Raw genomic sequence first — 12,393 nt, forward strand, 5'->3', positions numbered from 1 at the left:
TGCCTAACTGGGGCGCCTGGGTGGCACAGTCGGTTAAGCGTCCGACTTCAGCCAGGTCATGATCTCGCGGTCCGTGAGTTCGAGCCCCGCGTCGGGCTCTGGGCTGATGGCTCGGAGCCTGGAGCCTGTTTCCGATTCTGTGTCTCCCTCTCTGTCTGCCCCTCCCCCGTTCATGATCTGTCTCTCTCTGTCCCAAAAATAAATAAAAAACGTTGAAAAAAAAATTAAAAAAAAAATCTAGATTTGTGTGTGAAATCTTTGATAGGTTAAAAAAAAAAAAAAAGAATGTCTGGTTGAGGCAGCAAAACCAAATTCAGCCTGCCAGGTACTAGTTTGCAATTTTTGGCATGCACAGTTTGAATGGAACAATTAGCGGATGATTTTTCTGCGGAGCAGCGATCCTGTCGGAACTCCTACAGCGCTTACCGCCCTTGTCACATACTGGGCCTTTGTTACTCTCAGTCTTGCTGTTTGTTAGTGTTGAAGACCATTCTCCTAACTAGGTAGGAGGTGGGGACAAATGAGGAATCACGTCTTAAACTCACTAGTATATGGAGGCTAGTTGATCGGTTGATTATTCAGAACTATCGCATCCTTCTTTAATATTGGAGAAACCGGTCTGGGGAAATTCATGATTTTACCTTGCCAATTCACTTTTTCACGTTGGCAAAGAGCTTGGGAGTCATCGATGTCCATTAAGCTTTCAAATGTGGTTAGCTAAATAAGTCAGAGATGCAAAACTCAGGGTGTTAATCAGGATTTTTCTAGTTGCAACTGCAGATCTTCTTTGACTTACAGTGGGCTTGCATCCCGAGAATGCCATCATAATTTGACAATATCAAAAGTTGAAAATGCATTTGACACCCCTAACTCACTGAACAGCATGGCTTAGCCTAGCCTAGCTTAAACGTGTTCAGATCACCTACAGTTGGGCAAAGTTATCTAACACAAAGCCTACTTAATAATGAAGTGTTGGATAGCTCAGGTAATCTGTTGAACCCTGTACTGAGAGTGAAAACCAGAATGGTCGTGTGGGTACAACAATGGTTGTCGGTGTATTGGCTGCTTACCCTTGTGATCGCGTGGCTGACTTGGAGCTGTTGTCACCTGTCACTGCCCAGCATCACGAAAGGGTATCGCATGCATATCCCAGAAAAGATCAAAATTCAAACTGCGGATTCTACTGAATACATATATTTGCGCCATTGTAACGCTGAAAAATCCTAAGTTGAACCACTAAAAGTTAAGGACTGTCATAACAGGAAATGTAAATTCAAACTGCTTTAGGTAGGATGTAATTCACTGATTGCTACAGCTAAAAACTCCAGAGGGAGGGATGGCATCAGGCATGGCTGGGAATGCCGTCTGAGCTTGATAGGTCTCTCCCTCTCTTGCTTGGCTATACTCTACTCTTCTTTGCATTAGCTTCACTCTCAGTAGACACCCCCCCCCCCCCGCCCCCGGCAGTTTCAAGTCAAGCTTCTGGCAGCTTTTCTTCCCAGAAGGTCCTCAAAATTCCTAGCCTCATCAGACTCACTTAAGATATGTGGCAATCTCAGTCAGCCTGTGTGCCAGGGCTGGGTATATCAATCAGGACTTTCTTAGTTGCAAGGGATAGGAAAGCTAAATTCAAACTCAAAATTCTGAGGCTGGGTCTCTTGTCTGTCCCTAAGGGCCAATGGCAGGGCAGGGAGAAGCAGGCCAATGTCTCCATAAATGAGCCAGTCTGTGGCCTCTGCCTCTAGCTCCTTCCAGAGGCAATGACTATGTAGACAGACCAGGGAGGGGGCAATGTGCTGGAAGGGAGGGCTTGAAGCTGTGTTTACATGGCATTCTATATACAGTTGAAAAAATGCAGATGATAATGGAGAAAACCTAACGGATATTAACAGGAGTTGGAGGGGGCAAAAGACCCCCCTCAGTGCCACCCCTGTAGTATATTTAATTTGTGGGGGGAAGCAAAAGCCCAGCAGGACTGCCGGTGGCCTAGCCATGTCCAAAGCAGGCCCTGGAGAGGACTTGCTCTTACCACACACACTAATTATTAGTCCCCACTCATAGATCAGTTTAGTATTTTCCAAGTCCCAGGCGAAGACGCGTAAAGTAACATTGCCCCTGTTCAATGTTTTCTTCCATATAAACGTCCAGACCTCAGTCTCATGGGGGAAACATCATAAGGCAGTTTCATAGTACCCAGCTTTGATCTTTATGCCCTAGTAAAGGTGTAGTTGGCCTTACTGGGGCTCAGAGTCATGTTCTTCCACAAGACTATCAGATTACTACTCGTTTTCCGTTGTGTGTTCTTTTAGGACCTTACTTTGTTTTTACCTGTTAACTTCAACGTTTTGAGGGAGTGAGCCGATGGTGGAGGTGAAAACTGAAAACGGTCAGTCAATGTCCTGGGCTCTTGATCCGTCTTTCCCTCTCACCCAGAAAGATTTCGCTGCACTGGGAAGTAAGGAGAATAAAATCTGACTGTACTCCTACTGAAGAGACTCGCTCATTGGGTTTTGCTCCTCTGCTCCCATCTGTCTTGAGTCTTGTTGTTTCTTTCACTCTGAGCATCTCCGCTCCAAGAAGGCATGAACTTTTTCTTTCACTTCCTTTCTTCTCTGGGTGATGGCCTGACATCACTCTGGGAAGGAGGCTGAAGGTTACTGAATATAAACACTGTCACTCCTATCTGGCTTAGGCAGAAAGAAAGGTAGGCTGGGCACCCAGGGGGTCTGGAGGTAGGAGATGCCAACCATGGTGCCAAGGCCTCAGGAGCCACACGTGCGCACGAGGGCTCTGTGTCTCTGTGCCTTTACATACTGGAGGGCACCGTGGAGGACGCATTTCCTCTGGAGTCGCCATTAACCATCTACCACTCTAGGAGGATGAAAGGTGGGAGTAAGTTGGTAGTGGAAGTCGTTATGGGGGAGAGGCCATCTGGGGTCGGCCGAGGGCTGGGTCTGCTCACGGGAGTGGCCCTGAGCCGAAAGAAGCCCGCTGGAGTGGGCCGGAAAGCCCAGGGGTCAGCCGGTGCAGCCCCAGAGAAAGCGGTGGGCTCGCAGCCCCAGAGGAGGGCAGCCTCCCGCAGCGAGCCACCCGGCGGGGGGGGGGGAGGGGGGGGGGCGAAGGGCGCCTGCGGCGGTGGCCCGGTGGGCTAGTAGGTGGGGACGATCCTCTGCCCATCCTTCACCGCAAAATAAAAGCGGCTCGCGAGATCCTTCCCTCACGCCCCCAGTCGTGCAGTGTCCAAGGATGAAAACGTGCTGAAACCCCCCGTGGGTCTGGGGAAAAGCGCTGAGGACCGAGGAAGATGGTTCCACGCAGGCTGCGGGTGCCTCCAGGAGCTTGGGGGCCGGTCCCGCCGCGGCGCCTTCTCGCTTCCCTCTCCCGAGCTGCGGCGTGGGTCGCGGGGTGGAAGCGGCTGTGCACGGGGATGCTCTTACATAACCGCCCGCCGCGTCCTGCTTCCCCGCGGGGTGGGCGCCGGGGGACGCGCGGGAGCCCGGGCCGCCGCTGCCCCCGCGGGGAGAGGAGCGCGAGGAGCGGCGGGAGGAGGGCGCCCGGGGCGGCGGGGGAGGTGAAGGTCAGTGGGTGTGAGGCGCCGGATCCACACCCCCTCCTCCCTGTCCCCTCCTTCCCTTCCTCTCCGTCCCCCTCTGACGTCTGGAGCTGGCAGCTCGGCGGGTTCCGCATTCCCGACCCCTCCCCGCCGCCCAGGGGCCGCTATATAGCCGGGGCTGATGCAACCCGTCCCGCCGCCCGCCACAGCCTGCGGGAGGGACGCTCGGCGGCCGCGACGGGGGGCGCTGGCGGCGGCGGACGCTGCAGCGGCGGCGGGGCTGGCGCCGCGGCGGCTCCCGGGCCGGGACGGGCCTGGGCACCGGGCGGAGCTCGGCGGCCGGGCGGCAGCGGCGCTGCGTGGGCACGGCGCCTGCAGCCGGGCCCCGGCCCCGGGGGCGCCGCCTCCGCCCGCGGCTAGTGCACGGTGGGTGCAAGGGCGCGCGCCGGGGGCGCCGGGCCGGGCCGGGCCGGGCGGGGCGGGAGGGGCGCGCCGGCCGCGGGCACCTGGGACGGCCGCCCCCACGCGCGGGCCGGGGCGGGGAGGCTCCCGCGGCCCCCGGCCCGCCAGCGGTCCCGGCGGGGGGCGCTGCAGCACGGGCCCCTCCCGCCCGGTGCCGGGGAGCCGGCGGCCGCCTTTGGTTCCCGCCCTGGGACGGGAGTCTCCGTCCGCTCCCGGGGCAGCCTGGGCGCTGCCTCCGCCTCCCTCCCGCGCGCTCCTTCCCGGTGCGTTTGCCGGGAGGTGCTCCCCTCGGGCGGCGGGGAACGCGGGTGAGTGGGGAGAGAAGTGCCCGGGGGAGACGGGAGGTGGGGGTGCAGATGGAGGCCGAAAGGCCAGGGAGGTGCAGGGTGCTGGTGGTGGAGGGATGACAGGGACCTGCTGGCAAGTCGTGCCGGCCCCCACCCCCCTCCCTGGGGGGGAAGCGCGGCTCTCTGAGGGCCTGGACAGGGGCTGGGGCTCTCGATCCAAGGAAGAGGGTTCTCCGGGGGCCACTGCTCCCGGGTTCTGGGTGGGGAGCGAGGCTGGGGGCGGCCCGGGGCCCCTTTGGGCTGCCCCTGGCTCCCAAGCCAGGTTACATAAGGAGGCAAGTCTGCTAGGTAACCTGCCCCTCCTCTCCTGCCCAGCCCAGAAGACTCTCTTCTGCCCCGCCCCTCAAAGGAGGTTGAGGGATTGGGCCACAGGGCCTGGATCCCCGGACCCCGGGGTGGCAGACCCGGGCTTAGTGGGAGGGGCTGGGAAGGTGGGAGTCCTTGGCTTTTCTGCAGGGATGGATGGGCCATCCTAGCGACTGGAGATAGAGGTTGGTGGAAGAGGAACTCAACTGACCCCTTGGGTCAGCTCCCGTTACAAAGTTGCCTGACCCTTGCTCAGTGTAAGGCTCTCCCGACTGGCGTCCGGGGCCTGGTTCTATGACCTGAGCACATGTGCTCAGGGCAGATGTGCTCAGGTCTCTCCCAAAAGGGCTTGCAGACCGTGTGGATGTGTGTACTCAGGTCTAAATCTTGGTGGTCTGTCCTCAGGGTCTTAGGTTGAGGAGCATCCGACCTGAAGCGTTAAAGCATGATTGGATGCCTGCTTGTCCTTTAAGCCCTTGCTCTGAACTGTGTTCCCAAATCATCTCCCTCCCTGCCCCCCCCACCTCCCTCCCCTGAGGGTTTTTTAAAACACCTCCCATTGCTTTCATCTTTCCAGCAAATCTGGCTGCAGCTTGGATGGATGCCTTATCTTCCTTTGCAGGTTTCTAGGGGAGAGTTTAACCAGGTATCAGGTGTGAGTGAGCATGGCTCTGCCTTTATATAAACCTGAGGACCGGGGAAGAGAAGCAAGATCTATTCTCGTGCCTCTGGCTGGTGAAGGTTTTGCCTTGTTTAAAACAGGGAGGACAGATTTCTAAAAGACTCTTCTGTTCCTCTTCTTCTTTGGCCTTGGTTCAGAGCTACCAGCAGCTCCAGAATCTTCCTGAAGAGCTGGGTGCTGTGAGATTTGAAGGGCTGTTGGAAGGCATGGACGTTGGGGCCTCTGACTTTCCTCCTAGGTTGGTGGCAGCCGCCTCCAAGGAGATGTGTTGATAAGTGCTAACAGGGTCCCCTAAGGCAGGATTTGGACAAGGATCTCTCTACTCACTCAATGCCCCGCAGCCCAGGGTCTGTTGTCTGCCCCACCTGTTTGCAAGACCTGTGGGCATCTTTTCCAACCTGCAGAATCCTTGCCAGGGTTCGAAGGGCTGGGCTCTCTGGGGCTCGTTTGTTTGTCGTGGGGCTGCTGGTGTTGCAGTGGGCTGCCTCTCTCCCCCGTGTCTCTGTTTCCAGCTCGGCCCTGGAAGAGAGGGGCGGGTGCCATTCCAGGTTGGCCTGCTCAGTATTCATTCTGCCCCAGCTCAACTTGAGCAGCCAGAGCCAGGGCTGAGGGCAAGCTACATTCTTTTCTGCTTTTCTGCTGCAGGATGCAGTTTGCTTTTTTCCATGTGAATGAATTATGTTTGAAACCGAAATGAGAGGAAGAGAAAAATAGAGTGAGTGTGTACGGGTATGTGTGTGTGCATACCTATATAGGCAGGGGGAGAGCAGCAGGCACATTATTTTTCCATTTTCCTTTAATTAAGGCTCTGTGGAGGTGTGTTTGAAAACAGAGGGTCTCCTATGCCTTTGAGGAGGGTGAGAACACTGTTTTGGCTGCGTCCCGGGCCATATGCAGCGTATGGTGGCCAATGAAACTGGGCCTGGCTCGTTCTGTTGCTTGTCTTGGCAGTCGGTTCCGTGGCTTGTGTTACCGGCTCTGGAACTTACGGGCTGCCAAGCTCTGTGTGCCTGTGTGTGTGTGTGTGTGTGTGTGTGTGTGTGTGCGTGTGTGCACTCGTGTGTGTGTGTGTGTGTGTGTGTGGTTTGGCCTCTCGAAGCTCCGCAGAGACAAATGCCTTAGCGACCCAAGGTTGGAATTTTCAGTCTGTGTTTCTTTACACTCATTTGCCGGCTGTGGGAGGCCCAGCGAGAGCCCCCCATTCTGGGTTTTTGTTGTTGTTGGTTTTTTTTGTTTTTGTCTGTTTTCTTGCTGCAGCCCATAGGATTCCATTTGTGGAGCTCCATTTCCAAAACTTTAGTTGGCCAGTGGCATTTTTTTTAAGGGCCAATAATTTGTCACCCGCCATGTGCGCGTCTGTGTTATGTATCATACTATGAACTACCGACGCCAATGAACGCACATGGGGTGAGGCGGGAAGAGAGGATAGAAGGCTTGTCCAGTGGTAGTACCTTCCCAGCTCTTTGCTGTTTGGGATAAGGATCTTGGCAGAAATGCCTTACCGTGTATTTATTGAGCACCTACATTAGGCAGGGGAGAAAGCTGTGTTTACAGGCGCGGCCTCGTCGGAAGCATTTCTCTGGTCTCCAGGGAAGAATCTTTCCTGCGGGGAGAGGTTCCGGTTTCCTCTATGGGCCCGGATGGCCTTGTGAGGATCGCTCATGCTAGTGTGTGCCATGCGGCTGGCTTCCTCTGATCGCTGCCTCCCCTCATTCTCTTCTTGTGAGGATCTAAGGTCTGTCCCCTTCTAAGCAGCATAGGGATACCATAGATTGAAGGACACAGAAGATGCTGGCCCTCTGCTTCTGGGGGAACACACTGGTGGTGCCTTGCCAGCGATGTAGGCAGCTGTGTTCTGGCCTCTGGAGGAAACTTTAGGAGAAGCCAAGGCAGAGAGACATGTATTCTGCCTCATCTCTGCCCCTCTGTACCCAGCATTGATCTGCCCTCCTCTGTTTCTCTGTTGCAGTAACGGCCTGGATGCAGGATGGTCTTGCCCCTTGGAGTTTACAGCTGGAAAGTGGGACAGCAGAGAATCCTCTGGGGAAGAATCTTTTTCACAGCCCTAGGAAAGGGAGATCAGTGCTAGGTGGGAAATGTGCGGAAGGGATGTCGACGGGTCACCCAACACTAGGGTTCCTCCAGGAAGGAAGGCCTTCATGGCTACGCTGACTTCACGCTCACTAGGTGCAGGCGTTGTTCCAGGTACTTTCCAAGTATTAACTAATTTAATCCTCTCCTCCGCCTTACAGGCCAAATAGTGTTATTTGTTATTCCCACTTTACAGCTGAGGAAAGCGAGATGTGGGTTAGGGAACTCTCCCAGGGTCACACAGCTAGTAAGGGGCAGATCTGGGATTCGCTCTCGCATGTGCTCCCAAGTTCCTCTTCCGAACGTGCCTCGCTCTCCTGCCTGCAGAGCTGAGACAGCCGTCGGAGACACTTGTGCGGCTGCCCCATTCTTAGTCTTAGAGATTTCTCCATCCTTTCGTTCCTTGCCTTCTGGATCGGCTTATCTTTTGGAAGCTGATTTACCCACCTCATTTCAGATTCCAGGAGACAGATCATTCCAGATGATTCCTTAGCTCCCAGCACAGGTCTGGTATTTAACTCTCCGAGATTCACGATAGTTAGTACTACGTTTTGTGACCACTGGCCTGGAACCTTTCCGTCTGCAACCCTCCTCCCCTTCCTGGCCGTGGACTTCTGTCCTCCACATTTTCCTCCTGGGAATCTTCCCAGACTCTGGCTCCCAAGACCTCTCACGCCCTCTTGCTGATTCTCAGGTGCTGGCTACCTGCTCTTGACTTCTAACCCCACTGGGGTTCCTGGGGCCTGACCCCTGAGCTCCCTTGCTCCTTGGCCTGCCCCCACTCATCTCCACTTTCTCTCGGTGCTGAGCCTTGCAGCCTCGGGTCCTCTGCACTCATTGTGCGCCCATCCCGGGCTCCCGATGCCAGCCCAGGCCAGCTGTTTGCCTGGAGGGGGGCTGCCCTTCTCAAAGAGGCCCAGGGACTTTAGAGCCTCCCTTAAACTTTTATTTCTGTGGGCAGAGAGTCCATGGTGCAGATCCTAACTTTCTCTTAACTTACCCCCTACCGCCTTTCATCTGTCTTTGCCATTCTGGATGAAGATGATGATGATTGGACACTTTTTAACAAGAATAGCCCATTATGAGCATGACCCTTCAAAGCAAGACTATTATTTACTTGTAGATGTTTCCATTAAATCAATGATATCTTACACATTTACATATAGGAAACAAGAGAAGAAGACAAGAGAGGAAAACTTAGGCTACCTCTGCTTTTCCTTCTTTTGGCTGAAATGACCCTCCATGTTAGCATCTTCCAACAGGGCCCATTTTCTGGAATTGAAGTGTGTTGTGGCTTTTCTTGGGCTTGTACAAGGCAGCGCCCCACCCTGTGCTCCTACAAGACCCTGAGTAAGTCAGAACAGGGGGATACAGCTGTCAGATCTTTGCTTTAGGTTCTTGCCTCTTGGACCCATCGGGTCCCTATTTCTTCCACGCCCTCTTTTAAGGGAGCTGCCTCACACCTCCCCAGATCTTAGGCTCCGGAGCAGCTTAGGGTCTACTGTGACTTCCTGGACACATTCTGTCTTATTCATGCCTCCCTTGCCAGTCTCATCCCCGATCTGTGCATTACCCAGCTTTCCTTTATTGGCTAGTTTCCAAGTTGTTCCTGGTCAATGTCCCAAATTGCCAAAATCATTTGGGATTCTAGGCCCTGTCTTTTGAGGTCAAGCCCCATTTTCCCGTTTTGGTCTTCTGCAGACATGTAGAGCCTGCTCTTTATTTATGCATCCCAGTTACTAACAGAGACTTGGAGGGTGTTTATCTTCCTTTCCGACCTCCGGGGCCCTGAAGGGAAAAAAACTCTGGGTTCTTTCCCCAAAGCTTTGAGTGCATAGTTCTCCTTTTCCTCCTAAATTGTTTCCGTATGGAACAAGCAGTTTCGGAGATGATTTCACCTCTTGTCATCTTTCCTATGTCTTCCTTGAAGTGGGTAAATTCCTCCTGGCTGTTGCTGGTTCCTTGCCACTGCCCCCCCCCCATTTTTATAGATCCCTAAATCACATTGAATTGTTTTATTTTTCAAATCGCCAAAGCTGCCTTTCAACCTTGGATCGTCAGCCGGCTCTTTCCAGTTAGTGAAGACTCGATTCTGAAAGGGAGCCCCTCCTGCTCCTGCGCCCCCCACCCCCACCCCCAGAGCCCTGTAGGATGATTTCGTGCTGGTGAATGTCAGCTGTTGTGATTGTCTCCTAGGAATGGCATGTGTTAAGGACTTTGTGGTTTGTATCTGAGCATTTAGGGGCACCCTTGTGGGGGGGGGAGGAGAGAGAGGGGGGATGTTTGCTTCTGCAAAGGAAAGCCTGGTGTCTGAGCCTCAGAGTGAGGCTTGTCACTGGGATGGGTTCACAGGGGAGCAGGAATGGCAAGAATTTATGGGGCTGCTGCTCCCAGGGGGTGGTTGCCCCTCCGAGGGGGTTCCACAGTAGCAAAGAATCCATTATATTTTGGGATCATTTGTTAGTGTCTCATTTATACCATCTGTATGAAAATAAACAGAAGCTGCAAGCAGAGACTATCATTCCCGGAATAGAGTGGGGTCTGGCTTGCGTCTCTTCCCAAGATGGCTTAGGCAGGGAAACATACAGAAGCCTCTGGAGTATTTTTCTTGGGGTCTACTGTGGGAACAAATAATCTGGAGGTGGATAACGAACATCTAAACTCCCAGAGACAGATCCTTACCCCACTCACGGAAGTTTGCCCCGCCGTGAATTTTTTTTTAATCATTTGTTCATTCATTCATTTTCATTTATTTATTAATTCAGTAAGTATTTGTTGATTAGCCTTTCTGTAATCGAGCATCCTTTTAGGAGCCACTGACTCCTTGTGGCATCAGTTCAGGTCTGGCAGAGGGGATTTTGTAAGGTCTGCTCCTCTCCTGAAAAGGAGATGTGAGTTTCTTTTGTCAGGCTGGCTCCGGTGGCCTGAAATCACTCCCCTCTGCCTGTGAGGTGTCCACATGGCTGGGCCCAGGCATCATTTTTGCCGCATAGGAATGAGTCCTTACATTGGCCCCTTTCGTATTTTCCCTGGAGGGGGTCCCGGGAGACATGCAAGCTGATCCACTCCACCCCAGAGCTGCCTCCTGGGGTAGGAAGCTGCCACCTTCTCTGCATTGCAGACCTGCCTCTGGGGGCGGGGGCGAGGGTGACTTCAGTCCGGCTCAGGTTTAGGGAAGGTAACAGTACACTGACACACCACAAGCAAGATGTCTGAGGGGCCATGTCCATGTCTGGGCTCCCACCCAGGAGGGTGTTCAGGGAGCTTCCTAAACCTGGATCTGCACTGAAGAAGGCAGGATAGAGGGTCTTCTGTGCAAGAGAGCAATCCTCCACTAGGGGCTAGTGTCTCAAAACCCACCATTAAAATGTCATTCCTTCTGCATTAATCTCTCTTGAATGCCAGGAGGGGAAACAGAAAGAACAGGGTGAGAAAGCTTTGGTTCTAAAACCCAGGGACCAGGAGTCCAGCCCTGGCTTTTCCCCTGTGTGACCTTGGGCAAGTTGTTTAACTTCTCTGAGCCTTAATTTCCTCATGTGCAAAATGAGGATGTGGTTTAGATAAGTACAGGGCCTCTTCCAGCTCTAAGACTATAACTTGATGCGAATGAGTCTCAGATCCTTTTCTGAGACGGCCTGGGGGACCCTAGGTGCTAAGGAGGGCAGAAAGGTGTGGGATGGGAAGGCAGGGCTGAGGGCCCCCCCCCACCCCCCGGTATGGGAGGGTGTGGGAGGCAGAGCGGGTGGAACACAGATGTAGGGCCTGGGGCACCAAATGTGAACTTGGGTGCTAGGCAGGGAACTCTGTACAATCGGCCTTATAGGCAGATGTGGCTGGTGTGCCGAGGGCAAAATGGTAGGTCCCCTGTCCACTTTAAAGAAAGTGATGTCCAGTGAAAGCCTTTGTGGTTAGAGGGTACAAATCCCTCACATGCTTTTCCCCTTCAGAGTGCAGAACCTATTGAGAAAGAGACACAGGGTTGGATAGGGAACCAAATTTCACCTTGAAAGCAAAACAGAGATGGAGAATGTGGGGTGCACTTGTGGCCAGAAGGGGCTCCCTGGTGAGCCCCTCTCCCACAGTTTAGACCCGGCAACCTGAACGGGAACAAGGGATCGTGGGTTGTCCCCGAGGGCCACTCTTGCGGGAGGCAGAGAGCCCAAGGCAGCGTGGCCACGTGAGAATTGTGGCCAACAGAGAAGTGCGTGCAGTGGATGTCACATCTCCCCTGTCTCGAGAAATACCTCCTTCTTCATGGGAAGAGACTGATGGAGATGGAAAGATAGGTCAAATCTCCCCCAGGATTTCCAGGACAGTCGAGGTTTTGATTTTGCAGCCCTATGCAGAGGTTGGGAAGGGGGAGAGGTTCTTCCTGGAATCTAGGAGCAGATTTGTGATTTATAAGGCTGTGCACATTTGATCTGCATATTCTCAGTGCTTCCTGGCTCCTAGGTGGTCAACAATTGGATGGGTGGGTGGATGGATGGATGGATGGATGGATGGATGGATACGAGCCCTATGGGGGACCAGATGAGTCTGACTTTCTTGGCACACATGCTTTCTTCACTGCCATCCACACCCTGAAGTGACTGTTTCTTACTCGCAACCTTCTCCCAGCAGAGAGAAGGAAGAAATAAGAATTCCCTTGGTATTGACCTAAGTTATGCCTTTCTTTCATGCCTGAATCTTTCTTCCCTTGCACACCTTCTGGGCCTGGCAGAGCCACAATATGTGTTTGCTTTGAGAACGAAGAGACCGGGGAGGACTTTTCTGGTCCCGGGTGCCACTGGGAAAGCACACGCTAATGAATTTCATCTCTTTGCCTCAGTATCTTCCTCATAGATGCCACATGCACACACTCACACACACACTTACCTTTAGCTCTGATTTGCTTCATTTCATATTCAGGGTGTCTTAACAAGTATGCAGAATGGGATGTGTGATTTGAGGGG

The 12,393-nt window shown here is 53.7% G+C and overlaps 1 protein-coding gene across 3 annotated transcripts in view; it reads left to right on the forward strand.

Annotated features, from left to right (window-relative positions):
• Nucleotides 1-2,744: 2,744 nt before the first annotated feature.
• Nucleotides 2,745-12,393, forward strand: part of JDP2 (Jun dimerization protein 2) — a 39,054-nt gene continuing 29,405 nt past the window's right edge. The window contains exon 1 of one of the 3 annotated variants that reach the window (XM_058739719.1): nucleotides 2,745-2,886. In XM_058739719.1, coding sequence (XP_058595702.1) covers nucleotides 2,880-2,886 — 7 coding nt within the window. In that variant the 5' untranslated portion in view covers nucleotides 2,745-2,879. Of the gene's footprint in view, nucleotides 2,887-3,746; nucleotides 3,980-4,200; nucleotides 4,324-12,393 lie in introns of those variants that run through there. The other 2 variants (XM_058739721.1, XM_058739720.1) reach the window with 2 other exon arrangements.

This window comes from Neofelis nebulosa, chromosome 7 (genome assembly GCF_028018385.1).
Source record: "Neofelis nebulosa isolate mNeoNeb1 chromosome 7, mNeoNeb1.pri, whole genome shotgun sequence".
Classification (NCBI taxonomy): domain Eukaryota; kingdom Metazoa; phylum Chordata; class Mammalia; order Carnivora; family Felidae; genus Neofelis; species Neofelis nebulosa.